Genomic DNA, 13,832 nt, shown 5'->3' on the forward strand with positions numbered 1-13,832 from the left:
CAGCTGTATCATCATAATACCTTTAAAAACTAAAACACACACACACACAACTCCTTGGGTGGACTTACCAGTGTGGGTTGTCCAGCTCTGTCGTCCATCACTTTTGTAAATGTTGCCACGGCTGTCAGCCCAGAAGTACCACCCGTGGGCGACGTCAAAGGTCAAAGCCACTGGATCAAACACCGAAGTCTGGATAACTTCAAACTGCTGAGACTTCACATTTAACAGTCCCATAGATTTCCTCTGCACTGTCAGCAGTCTGGTAGCATTACCTGGACACATGTATAGACAAGGGTGCAGTTAGTGTGAATACTTGAATTGAGTATAGAAAGTAACATAACTAAGACATTGACAAAAAAAACACTACATTTGGACATAAAAAAATATCTGGATGACTATTCAATATTTTGTGCACCTCATTAAATACTTGACAATTTAATCCTCCTTTTATCATCAAGATTTCAGGCGCCAGTTTACATTTTGATGTTAACTCTCAATAGCTTAAATGACAAGTTCCATCTTTGATCTTACTGATTTTCTTTTTTTTGGCTTTTGTCATCAGCTCGGCCACATCAGTAGCTCATTAACATGTCACTTATCTTTTGTCCATGTGCACCTCATGTTTGTTCTTGGGTTTGATCTTTTCAGAGGCTGAAACTAAATCCTGACTAGAGTCACACTGTTCAATTTAGCTTATGATAAGCTCTAGATCTTAACCAGCAGAGTCATACTGGCATGTTGTTCAATGTGTCAAAAACATCTGTCTTGTAGTACTCAGTGATTTCCCTGGTACAAGAGGAGGCTTAGTGGGTACAAACAACAAGGTGAAAGAGGCCACAATGTCTGTGATGATTACGTGACCTTAGATTTGGATAAATAGGGAAAACACTGCTTCATTACCTGTTGTTAGACATACGGATCCTCCAGTCAGTTTGAAGCCTTCTCTGCAATGGCAATAGTACGATCCGATGGTGTTAGTGCAGTGATGCGTACAGGGAGACAAAGGTGAGGCACATTCATCCAAATCTGGGGAGGGAAAATGGGTTTTAGCTTCACAAGCATGAGTTTTTCATCAAAAACAGACTTCCCAGGACTGTGAAACAGTCTTCGGAAGGGAACTTTGTGAAAGCTTCCTCTGAAAACTCAACATGCTTCTGAATCTTTTCATTTTGCTGATGTAACTGGGGTAAAGGGTCCGGGATGGTCCTGCAAAGGGCAGAGCCATTCCAGACTGCTGTATTTTGTTTTCACTCCATTGTTATAGGTGTTTTTGTAATCTAACCCTTATAAAATCAATTACCCTGCCAATAAAATTTAAAGTAAACAGTTTTTTCACAACCCACAAACCTCCACACACTGCTCCATTGGCAGAGAGCTTATATCCAACAGGACAGGCACAGAGAGCGCCCCAGGGCTCGTCGACACACACATGGCTACAGCCGCCGTTCTTCATAGAGCAAATACGACCTGCAAGAGGTGCAATGTGAAGCATGAAACAGCTCACGATTACAGAAATCCACACACATGCATTTGAGTGCATTGAGTTTCTTGAGATTGATAAACATCAGCAGCAGCAAAGTGTCAGAAAATGCTGCAACAAACTACCTATCAGTGAAATTTATTCAATCAGTGCCAAAACTTACCACAGGTTATGGGCTCGTCGCTGCCATCTGAGCAGTGAACCTGCCCGTCGCACCTCTCTTCAGGAGACAGACATGTCCCGTCAGGACACCGTGTGCTGCCTTCAACACACGGACCTGTGATAGGACAAATAATCAGCGCTTTGGCTTCAAATCAACAGTTTCTCTACACACTATGTTCACTCAGACTCTGTTCATATTGGGCTGGTTGTTTTTTTTTTTTTGAGGAGTGTTTGTTTAAGTCCTAATATTAATATAGCAATATATCCTAAAGGTTAGGCATCTCAATACCCAGAAAAATGAAACCATTACTATCTGCACTGCTACAGCAGATGCCACCAGAGATCCTTCAAAATATATTTCACTCAATAGTGCCATACATGAACACAGACTGAAACATCCTGTGGCATTCAACCTGCTCATCTTTCTCACCACAGTCCACTTCGTCAGAGTTGTCTATACAGTCGTACAGTCCATTGCAGTGCAGCTCTTTGGGGATACACATGTGGTTTCGACAGGTCCAGTCTGAGTTCAAACAGCCGTAAGTGGTTGTACAGTTCTCCTCATCAGAGCCGGTGGGACACTGGTTTTGTCCGTCACAACGGGCCGACGTGTCGACACAGCCGACAGAGTCCATGCAAGGAAACTGACCTGCCGGACATTCAGGGGAACCTGATGCTGCTGCAGGAAAGAAAATAAAAGGCACCATGAAAGGAAATGCACATAAAGTTGAAGGGGAAGAGTGAATTAATTAAATAGAAACTTATTCTTATCTACCTATGACTCAATACAACCTATATTTTAACTTCAGGAGCGGCAGATGTATCCCATACGATTGCTGCTGATTACATTAAAAGTTGTTGCTTGTTAAATATTTTAGACTCTCTTCGAGACATAATCTAAATGATATATTAGTGCAAAGAATATGTTTTGTAGAAGGACAGGAAGTATATCTACCAGCGCAGTCCATTTCATCAGATCCATCCAGACAGTCTCCATCTCCATCACATCTCCACACATCAGGGATGCAGTTTCCATCATCACACTGCCACTGGCCTTGATGGCATCCCAATAGTTGTCCTACAAACACACAGGGAGAGGAAGACAGTATAAAAAAGTACAAACAAGAAATAAGATGGAAGCTCAGAAAATATGAAAGGCCTCTGTCACTGATTGAGTAAAAGCCACTGATTAGATTAATTGTTTAATTTGTCTAAAATTAGACACACACTTTTAGATTGGAAAGGTGATTTCTTCTGACAATTTGATGGCCACTGAAATGATACTTTCTGTAAGGTTTGGCTATTTAGGGAGCCGCTTGGAAAGTCTTTGAAGTCTTCTGAGCCACTGACACATAATAGGAAATGCAACAGAACAGAACAGCATGCAAACATTACATATTCTTTTTTCCTTCACTATTGTGCCTGTGATTTGGAGCCACACAGCAACTTAGGGCTAAGCAATATTTTACAACAATAAACAGAAATGTAATCGAATAAAGCTGCCAAGTGACCAGAGCCAGAGGTTTAATTTGCGTAAGCCATGACAAATCCTGTTGTACTGAGTTCCTTGTTATGGCTAACATCTGGGACAGCGTGGATTCAAAAGAAAAAAGAAAAAAGAAAAACAACTCAAATTGACATGGTTCAGGATTTACAGAAACCCACCTTAAGTTCCTGTCCAAAAATCACATCATAAATTTGCCCCAAAGGGATTTACAACCAGTACAACATACACCCTCTATTCCTTAAACCCACAGATTACAGAAAAACATCCAGAAATCCCTTCAACAGGAAGGAGAAAAGAAAAACTACAGACACTACAGACAGAGTTGGAGCTAAAAAAATAAAAAAAATTGCATATAGCTACATAAAAGAAAGGCCAAACAAAATCACTGTGGAAACAAGCACTTGCACATGGTCAAATGAACCATTCTGGTTCAGCTTCAAAGGCTCCAAAACCCAATTCCTGCCTCTTAACCACTTTTGAATTAATTTTATTCTAAATCTGGCACAAAGAAATAGGAACATTGGCAGGTGCTCACTTGAAGGCCCTCAAAGTGTCTAATGTTGCCTATGTAAAATTGCCTGACTGGTAAACTGACACTCTCCTTTAGAATAGGACACAGATACACAGGTTGGATTTGAATTTGTCAACCTCATTGGAAAGATGAAGTAACTCCAATTGAAACTTTCGAACTTGAATTCGAAAAAAGCTTTGTAGGCCTGACCATTCATCTATGTCATGAATGAAAAATGGGGCCCAGGAGTGAGCGCCATTTTGCTTCCTTTACATTTATAACCTAAACAAATTATCCAAACAGCCCTGCCGGTTATTTAAGTGAAAATGAACGCTTTAGCAGAAGGTTACATTCACATACTTTGGCTAAAGTCCCACACATGACTTGAATACTAAAATTTAAAACGTTGTTACCTCCGGAAATTCTCAGACTTGCCAGAAAAATCAAACAAATGAACTGGTCGAAGTCCATGTCGGCCCGCGCGACTCGTCGGGACAAACAGTTTTCACCTGAGAGGAAACGCTTTAATTAGCTCCCAGTGCTGCAGGTGCGCGTGCCAGTACAGACGGTTTATTTGTGGCTTCACAAATGTTTGAACTTAAAAAATAAAATAACATACATTAAATAACATGGTTTGGGGACGTATTCCCAGGATACCTGAGAGATGAAAGACATATGTGTACTGTTTTGCCTTGTTCTGGTGAACAGTGATGGATATTTAACTTCAAGTTTTATCATTTATAAATAATTTATAAAGCCCTGTGATAGGCTACTGCAGTGTAGTAGTGCACTTTATTTATTTAAAGGTTTTCACTTCCTGTGGCTCTGACTTGCACTCAGTCTACACATTTGCTTTTATTAGCTACTTAAAATGCTCTCAAATATAGGCTGCCATATATGATACTAGTTTCATTTTAATCACCATAAAATGATAATATAAACTTTTAAAAGCTGACCGATGCATCCAAAATCTGCAAGACTTTTTCATTAGTTCCTTTCAGCCAAAACCACAAAACGTGCACCAAATTATAGTTTGAAACTAAGAACTAAGGTTTTATTTGATGATATGACAATAAGAACTTTCAAAGAACAGGAGTAGTTTAATACTAATGGCACATTAACCTCAGTTCTTTAATTCTTTTCACACATCAAAAAGGATCAAAGCTCTGTAGTCTGCCATCAGCTCTTTTTTCTTTCTTTTGAGGTCAAGTGTGCAGTTTGTTTTATGAATGGGCAACGATCAGCTGGCGTCATTAATGTCCCTTTAATGCTGCTGTCAATTATCACTGCAGTTTTTAGACACGTGTTGTAATGTGCCAAATCTTTTCATTTAAGATATCCAAAAGTGTTCATTCATACAACCCATCTAAATATTGATTTGTAGAGTTTAAAAGTATTACCATTGGATCCACACACACATTATTTTTTATTTTTTCCCCCCAAAAAAGAAAAAAAAAGTGACATTATGTTTTTATATTTTATCTACTGAAAATGTTCAAATATTCTCCTGTTCAGTTCAATTTCAAAGTTGTATTATTGTTACATCTGGGCAAAACTAGTTAGTTTTTGAAACACAAATCGATTGTCTCAATACTGTCTTTGTTGAATGATTATTTTACTTATTTATGTTTAATTAGCACTGAGAATGTACCTAATAGTCTTAAAGTGCCAGTATTAGGCCAGTGTAACTTTCTGTATACTTTTCAAAAGTAACAAGTTGAAATAGCAAAAATACAATTAAAGAAAACAAATAATTAAAATTCAGCATGAAAAACATAAAAAGGTTGCGCTGGAGTTTTATCATATTGACCCTAACATGCCCCCCTTTATCATAAATTTTCTCACTCCGTCCCAACAGGCTCCAACACGGTCACGGCCTGCGCTACATAAAGTGATTTCTGATTAACTCCCCTCCCTGTTGCTTTCCCATTAATCACAGCGCAGTCGAGCAGTTCGTAATCTCCTTAACTAATATTATTGTCATGCCTTCTTATCAAAGGGATCTGTAATATACACAACAACAACAATCAGAGTGGTGGACTTTTATAGTTTCACACCTCCGAGACAACAAAGACCCGTTGGTTTCGATACACAACGACCTTGTCACATTAAAGTCTTTGAGCGCTCCCGCGGATCACACACACGCCCTTCAGCCATCTGCGGCTTGACACATCTCTTCAAAGGGACGTCAGGACAGAGGTGTGTGATTATAAAACAAGAGTCTCAGGATCTCACCTGGAGCATTTCGGTTTACCTCTGGAAGAGACAACACCACACCTGGGAATTATGAAGGGACCAGCTGCGGATTTCTCTTGTGCGCTTCTTCTTCTTCTGGTGGATTTGGCTCTGGGTCTCTCTCCTCGGATGCACCCTGACGCACTGCTCCGTGGGATAGGCTCCAGGCGCACCGTGCAGCGGCAGCAGACCAGCAAGCTGCCCCTCTACATGATGCAGCTCTACCGGACTATGCTGACCGAGGACCGGGCCGGGACTCCGGCTGCCACCGTGAGCCAGACCAGGACGGAGGACAACGCCGGTCTGCATGACTCCGACTCTGTGATCAGCCATGTCGCTAAAAGTGAGTATTCAACATTAGAAGAAAAAAAAAGTTTTTTGTTTTTTTTTGAGTGGAATTTATTGGTATTATAGCGTGGCTGTGCTTTACAGTATTTCCCTTTAATGGCATGCAATGCACATAGGCTATATGTTATTCTACTTAAAACTCAGGGTAGAAGGCTGCTCTGTATGAATCATTTATCTCATTCAGTTTTGATTGTACACTTGAAATATCATCATGATGAAAAAAATATAGACCTTAAAGTGAAGGTATTAAACTCCATTGCAAAACCCTTGAGCAAAATGTTCTTTAGGTTTTCTTTGACACACCTACAAAATGTGGGTGTGTGTAGATTTATTTCACTCACTATAATTTAATCATTTGTCTAATCAAACTCTGCTTGATGAATGTATTTTAGCACTTATGCAGCCCCCAACTGGGAATAAAAGCTGTGATGTTTATAGGAGCTGCAATATTATGGTCATCACACATTTGCAGAAACACAAGAAATTGGTGTTGCAATCATGAAATCAAAGTCATGAATAATGCTAACCAATTTTCTTTACTCTTCCTTGTTTCAGGTTGCCATCAGATTGGCAAGAGGTGGTCCATCACCTTTGACATGTCCTCCATGTCTGCAAGCGACAATGTCCAGCTGGCTGAACTTCGCATCCGTCTGCCCGCCTTCACCGAGTCTTCCCGAGCCTCAGTGGACATCTACCACTCCCACAGGGACCAGTGCTCCGACATGCACTGCCCGGAGAGCAGGCTGCTCCTGGGCAGCCTGAGATCTCATCCCAGTTCGATGGTCTCCCCCTCCTCCTGGAAGGTGTTCAACATGACAGAGATGCTGAGCCGCTGGCTGCAGCAGGAGCACTCCACGCAGAGGACGGAGGAGGATGAGGCTGAGGTGAGAGAGGAGGAGGAAGAGCAGGAGAGAGTACAACACCCTACAGCAGACCAGGTCATGATGGTGGTCTTCTCCAGGCAGAACCCTAACGGCCAGCGAATGCCAACGCTCATCCGCACAGCAGAGCACTCTAAGTACGTCAGCCTGGACAGGGAGCGGGTGACGGCTGGCTCAAGCTCCAGTGTGAGGAGCCACAGGGCCAAGAGGCATCACCAGACCCAGCAGCACAGACAGAGAGTAGCCGAAGCTGTTCTTGCTGGCAAACCCAGAGAGGAGGAGAAGAAGGGTCCTCTCTGCAGGAAGGTGGACATGTGGGTGGACTTTGAGAAGCTCGGCTGGAGCGAGTGGATTGTTTATCCAAAACAGTACAACGCCTATCGCTGTGAAGGGAGCTGCCCTACACCAGTAGACGAGACCTTCACCCCAACCAACCATGCGTACATGCAGGTAAGACTAAGGAAAATTACTTTTGTTTGATTTGCAGCAGCAATATATACTTAATAATAATAATAATACACTCATACTCTATTTGGATTTGTTCTGATCAGTCATTTTCTTCTCTTTGTTCATCCAGAGCCTGCTGAAGCTTCACCACCCAGACAAGGTGCCGTGTGTTTCCTGTGTGCCAACACGCCTGGCGCCGCTTTCCATGTTGTACTACGAGAACGGAAAGATGGTCATGAGGCATCACGAGAACATGGTGGTGGAGGAGTGCGGCTGCAACTGAGCGAGAGACTTGTAAACCTTTTAAAAAGGTTGGAAGTCAGAGAAACACTGGACTGTAGCCACTGAGTCACAGGCACAGAAGAGTACTGAGCTGCTCAGAGGCACAAAGTGGATGTACGTCCACAGGCACTTTACAGAAACGTCCATGTTGACACTGGGACGGAGGCTGCTGCTGCGATGCAGGAGATGAAAGAAGGGAACTACTGTATATACTGGACACTGCTCTCTAAATTAAAGAATTGTAAATTATTGGTACTTTTTGTAGATTAGGTGACCTACATTTGTGCCTTGGACTACAAGTGGATCAGCTATAATTCAAGGTTATAAGGTGCGATTATGGTAGTGGGCTGATCCAGTCAAGATCAACTTAAAAGCACAATACGGTCACTGACAGAAGCACTACTGAAGTTTCACAAACACAGCTGTACACACACAGTTTTATATACAAGCTGTGTTTTTATGCTCAATTAACTGAAATTTTTAATGCCATAGAAATGAGAAATGCAGATGTCAGAATAGTGTAAGCGCTTTAACTTTATTAAGATGTTCGGGTCACATTGATCCATTTGTGTATGTACTATGTGCAGTAATACAATAAATTATTTCTTATCTTGAACAAAGTGTTCAGTGGTTTTTATTACAGGGTTTATACAAGAGTTAAGTTGCTAAACCTGAAAACACAAACACCTGACTATTCTTGAAATATTGTATATATGTGTGCCTGAAGTGTTTTGAAACAATGTTTTACAGTTTTACAAGCGAAAAGATTTGAAGGATGAACGTGATCTGGACTAATGTATCTCTGGTTAACCCATGTCTGTTAAAGAGCAATGCACAGCTGCTTCCCTGAACTTTTTTTTTTTTTTTATATAGGAACTGTCTACAGTTCCCCTCAAGTCTACATGTCAGCACCAAATAATGGCACATCTAACTGTATCATTTCCTGAGAAATTGACAAAAATGTTGAAAAATGTCCTATCCAGTAATGTTGACAAAAGTGAGAGTAAAATTCCTGAATTCGCTCCTTTAACCGGAGTGGCACCAAACTTTAATGAGTCCTTCTCTGGCCCATGACCCATCCCTCCACTAAGTTTGGTGCAAATCGGTTCAATACTTGATACATAATTTGTCAACAAACAAACAAACCATCGGATAGACGCGGGTGAAAACATAACCTCCTTTGCAGAGGTCATTAACTGTTACATTTGTTACATTACAAAGTAAAGCTCATAATGTCATTTTTTTTTTTTTTTTTAATTTTTTAACATTGAAAGTTTTAAAGACGTTTTTAAACTCATGAAATGAGTCAAATCACATAAAATATGAATGGCTTAATTTTAACAAAACGTACACTTACTTGTATATGACACCGGTCATACAAAGTCAGGTGCATCAGTTAGTGTTGTTGTGTATTTTACATTTTAACACGTTCACAAAAAATACCGCCTTGTTTTCAAAACAAATCTGAAAGAAGATTACACAGCTTAGTAAGACTAGGCTTCTCGTTTCAATTGGACTTATCCCAGTAAACAAAAACAATGAACATTATTTTTATCCTTGTAGGCGACTCTCTTCAGATGTCCATTTCAAACTGGGCATCTTCTCCTAGAACAGAAAAGATATTGCAGTTGAGTAGAGGGAAATACACATTTACAGAAAACACATAAAGCGCTGCAGCTCATCTCTTTTTTCTTTTTTTTTTCCACATTACAGACATATTTACCTGGGCTCCCTGTACAGAGGCTGTGGTCAGTGTTATTGTTAGGCGTCTGTTCGGGCTGGTTTGTGACAGCGGAGTTGCTGGGTTTGAGCGGCCTGGTGACTCCTGGGATGTCCGGTAGGTTGGGAGGCGTACGAGCCAGAGGAGACGTCCGACACTGCAGGAGGAACTTCCTGTCGTAGATGATGCGGGTACCTGCGGGGGGCAGCACCAAAAGGAACCAAAGTTAGCTTTTTGCTAATTGTTTGTCAATATTTTTGCCTTGCTAAACAAACAGCATACAGTGTAGTGAAATTTCAAGTGATCAATAAGGCTATATGAGAGCAGCTGTGTTCATTTTGAGTATTTTCTAAAGTTTTTGTTTGAGCTACTCTACCACAGAAGATAACTGTGATGAACACGTCAAATTGACTTAAAAAATAAACTAAATTAAAATAAGATAAAAAAAAACATTGATATTAAACACTTATAACAAGCTGAAAAGGATAAAATAAAATAAATTCAGTTGTAAACTTTAACATTAAACACGTTTAACTAGTTGAATTTGATTGATTAACAATATAAAATGAAATAAAAGTAAAAATATTCTAGATTAAAGTCCTCCACAGGATTCAGGGGACTTACTCCTACACCCAGAAAGTAGGCTACAGTAACTTCCTGTTATGTTGGTTTTCCATAGTGTCTCTTCAGTGGACTGTATACATGCCCATACATGCCCATGACCAGTGGCCTATTTTTTTGTGTTATCCATATCAGTGATGTCAACACACCTTCAGTGACCCAATTCTGTTTTATCTGAGTAAAAACCGTCCCACCTGGTAATGTTACAGAACACAGTATCAGTTATGATAGACATGTGCACTCGGCGTCAACTTTCTCACAAAAGCAAAAGGGAAAACATTTTCCTCTTTACTTTTATCACCATACTGGAGATTTCTCAAGGCCTCAAGTGTCTGAGCGAAACACTGAACAAGTGGGCCAAACAACTGACTGTGTTGATGAGGGTGAAACTGGCACTCGTGACATTATTTGTTCGTCTTATCTGCTGCTGCTGCTGCTGCTGCTTCCATGTTGAGGAAATAAAACTAGCCCTTAAAATGATTTTTTGGTTCCAACTATTACATTTCCTGGATTATTATCATTATTGATTCATATCAACAATTTATTATAAATTTACACTTTGTCATTTTGTTTTATGCTATGTTTTATATTGTTTTTTTTTCCTCAAAGCTAAAACTATGCCTGCTTGTGAAGGTTTTCCCATTTTTAGAAACTACCATGTATCCATGTAAAAAATATGTTGCATTTATAATACATAAAGGCAGTTATCAGCTCTCTTCTTCCACTTAAATGTAACCACTGTGGCCCAGTGTAGCCCACATTTAGTAAACATGTTGCTGCAGCTCAACAACAGCATGCTGTAGTAACAAGACTATTAATAGGGTATGAGTGAGTACAGTCCTATATTTGACCATACAGTCCTTGATTGTGTAAGTAATATACAGCCTCAGGATACTGACACCGAAGTCAGGAGTGTGCTGTTCATAACTGACTGGTACGAAAGTCAAGTAACATTAAACAACTCTGATTCACCAGATCCATCAGCTGCAGTCTTCAGTGAGGGAAGCAGGCTGACGAACATGGCTGGGCCAAAAATGTTATCACGATAAAAAATGTCCATATCAGTCGATATCGATAATCATCACGATAAATGTCAAATCATTATTTATTTCAAGGTTAAAGGCTGATTTTGCTTCTGAGTGAAAGTTGAAGAAACCACACGGTTAATTGTGGTTTAAAACAAACTTGCTAAGAGCACAACATGTCACAAATCTGATCTTGAAAATTCAAAGCAATTATAATGATTAAATCTGACCTAACCAGTCACAAGCCTAACTTGCGCAATGCAGCATACCTCTATTCATGCGATGTGATTGGCAATTCTCGATTCATTTCAGTGCATGTTATCTAAGCAAGGAAATTGAAAATTATATTAAGATAATTATATTTTATTGTCACTGACAAACATACATGAAATTATATTGAAATTAAAAATGTTAATCAAGTCTGTACACCGACTTCTGCATCAAAAAAATAAATCCGCACAAAGTCACTGTTAGGAGAGGACAAAATGAATGCATGTTTTTAGATGGTTTGTTTTGTACTCCAGTCTTTCCACTGGTCCTTTAATCAGAGACAGGGAGACTGTGACATGCTGTCTGTACAAAGCAAATACAACAGTCACCAAGACTTTAGTAAAAAGTGTCTGTGCAAAGTACATGTAGGAAAACAATTATGGGCAGTGAAAGGTCTGTGAAATCTACAGACTGCAGGATATGGGTGCAAAGAACTGCTCTTAGCCATCACTATCAAACATTAACAGAAAAACATGACACAACTGTGGACAAGACCTATAGTCTGGCTCTCAGAAGTGTTTCCTTTACAATGAGCTGCTTTCAAGGCAGCTACAAAAAACTAAGTTTGTAAAAGTAACAGGAACTACACACTTTGTATTACTTTTTTAGTGGTACAAAACCAAGAGCCAAGGTGATTTCTCTTAATTTAAACCCCATCCACTTTAATGTTTGGGCAACACAGAGACACCAAAGCAAACACACCTACTGTGTAATGGGGTGGCCCAGCATCTAGGGTGGAATATCAGTGAAATATTAGGCTTCTGTCTGGTTCTCTAAGTCATACTAACTTATTCCCACCATGCTACGTGTCTTCAGATCAACATGATATATTCTTGAAAATTCTTCCGCAGCTTTCACATTTTCTGATTTTCACTGTATGTGTTTCCCTTAAGTCAGTTTTTTCTCATTTTACAGGCCTGTTCCTTGTCTTTGTATCTTCTATTTCCTGATAACGTTTACATTTTGTTGCATATTTTTCTAACTCCTTTCTTCCTGACATGACCCAGCACATCATTACCTCCTGGCGTGGTGCTGAACAGAGTTCCCCCGGGGGTCGTGGAGTAGTCCTGGGGCATATGAGCAGCATCGTGGACAGCGACCCGTCTGACGGCTGGGATTTCCCGGCTCCTGGTGGTCTGACTACCCGCTGACATCTCTCACAACACGGGGTCGTTGCTTGTTGGGTCACTGAAAGTGTGGAGAACACTACGAAGCCACAGCTAGACCGGAGGAAAGTTGCCTTGTGCCTCCACGTGGTCTGAAAATCCAAAACAACCCAGGGACTTCCTACAAAACACCACGTGGAGAGGAGAGCTGTGATTGACTGAATGCAGGGGGCGTCACAGATGGTGGGAGTTGTAGTTTTTTTTTCCTGATGTGCACGCTGCTCGGTGAACTACAGATAATGCAAACTGAAGAATAAGAATGAATCTGACTAATTGCACAAGAAATGTCAAATATTCAAATTAATTTTTATGAGGATACTTTATGGGCCCCATATTTTCATATAACTTCCTAGAAATACACTGATATGGAACTAAATTCACTAAAGTTTCCAGGAAAAGAATATGTAATGTACTAATATCAAGGGAAATACAATGTTCACTTCCCAAACTTCCATTTACTAATGCCCCAAAATAATTGACAGAGTGAACTACAGAGTTTTTTAATGAGCTGGTCATGCAAGAAGGGGACATTTGTTGCAGGGCAAGTAGGTTTTCAAGGGAATTCTGCAAACCTATAACTGCCTATAAACACATCTAGAGCACCTAAATGGTTGATCAGTAGAAAACGGTCCTCTTTGCCCCATAATTTCTTTGTTAATGTGAAAGTAAATTTCGTCACTTTTTACTGACATATCATAGACCAAATGATCCATCAATCCGGAAAATAATTGGTAGGTTAATTCATTATGAAAATAAAATGTAGTTGCAGCTCTACTTTAGTTGATTATTTGCTAGTATATTCAATAATAAATGATGATGAATTAACATTTGCTACTTACAATGAAATGTCTAAGGAAACAACAGCTTAAAAAATAAAAATTACATAATTCTTCTCAGGAAACTTCCTATGAAATTATTGGACACTTAAAATAATGCATTACTGAAAAGAGGGTATCACATGAGGTTCATATTTAGATTTATACCTGAATATAAGAGCATATATATAAAATGAAACAGAAAAGAAAAAAACTTTTTAAAACGAAAACAAGACACAACATGTATGTCACATCTTTGTTTATTAATTTTTGTAAATGGTTTGAGCTGGTGTACAGGGTAAGATGATCTATACATATCTTCATGTCAGAATGACTCTGATTGAAAGGCTTGTATACATATT

The 13,832-nt window shown here is 39.8% G+C and overlaps 2 protein-coding genes across 2 annotated transcripts; one reads left to right on the top strand and one right to left on the bottom strand.

Moving 5' to 3' along the window:
- Positions 1-5,974: 5,974 nt before the first annotated feature.
- Positions 5,975-8,264, top strand: LOC111239315 (nodal homolog 2-A-like). Its single transcript, XM_022769162.1, has 3 exons — positions 5,975-6,238; positions 6,799-7,574; positions 7,702-8,264. The coding sequence occupies exons 1-3, from the start codon at positions 6,025-6,027 to the stop codon at positions 7,852-7,854; spliced, it is 1,143 nt and encodes a 380-aa protein (XP_022624883.1). The 5' UTR covers positions 5,975-6,024; the 3' UTR covers positions 7,855-8,264.
- Positions 8,265-8,363: 99 nt separating this feature from the next.
- Positions 8,364-12,764, bottom strand: LOC111239317 (eukaryotic translation initiation factor 4E-binding protein 2-like). The gene is made up of 3 exons (XM_022769163.1): positions 12,508-12,764; positions 9,577-9,768; positions 8,364-9,458 (listed from the first exon to the last, which is right to left on the bottom strand). Exons 1-3 carry the CDS (start codon positions 12,641-12,643, stop codon positions 9,427-9,429), a joined length of 360 nt encoding a protein of 119 aa, XP_022624884.1. The 5' UTR covers positions 12,644-12,764; the 3' UTR covers positions 8,364-9,426.
- Between the last annotated feature and the right edge of the window lie 1,068 nt (positions 12,765-13,832).

The sequence above is a fragment of the Seriola dumerili genome, unplaced genomic scaffold, assembly GCF_002260705.1.
Source record: "Seriola dumerili isolate Sdu_G_001 unplaced genomic scaffold, Sdu_1.0 BDQW01002273.1, whole genome shotgun sequence".
Lineage (NCBI taxonomy): Eukaryota > Metazoa > Chordata > Actinopteri > Carangiformes > Carangidae > Seriola > Seriola dumerili.

Excerpts from the sequence above, each read along its gene's own strand:
- LOC111239315 (XM_022769162.1), top strand. The coding sequence starts at position 6,025 with ATGCACCCTGACGCACTGCTCCGTGGGATAGGCTCCAGGCGCACCGTG. Across the intron at positions 6,239-6,798 it reads GATCAGCCATGTCGCTAAAA|GTTGCCATCAGATTGGCAAG; the intron begins GTGAGTATTCAA and ends TCCTTGTTTCAG. Across the intron at positions 7,575-7,701 it reads CCAACCATGCGTACATGCAG|AGCCTGCTGAAGCTTCACCA; the intron begins GTAAGACTAAGG and ends TTGTTCATCCAG.
- LOC111239317 (XM_022769163.1), bottom strand. The coding sequence starts at position 12,643 with ATGTCAGCGGGTAGTCAGACCACCAGGAGCCGGGAAATCCCAGCCGTC. Across the intron at positions 9,769-12,507 it reads GTTCAGCACCACGCCAGGAG|GTACCCGCATCATCTACGAC; the intron begins GTAATGATGTGC and ends TGCCCCCCGCAG. Across the intron at positions 9,459-9,576 it reads CCTCTGTACAGGGAGCCCAG|GAGAAGATGCCCAGTTTGAA; the intron begins GTAAATATGTCT and ends TTTCTGTTCTAG.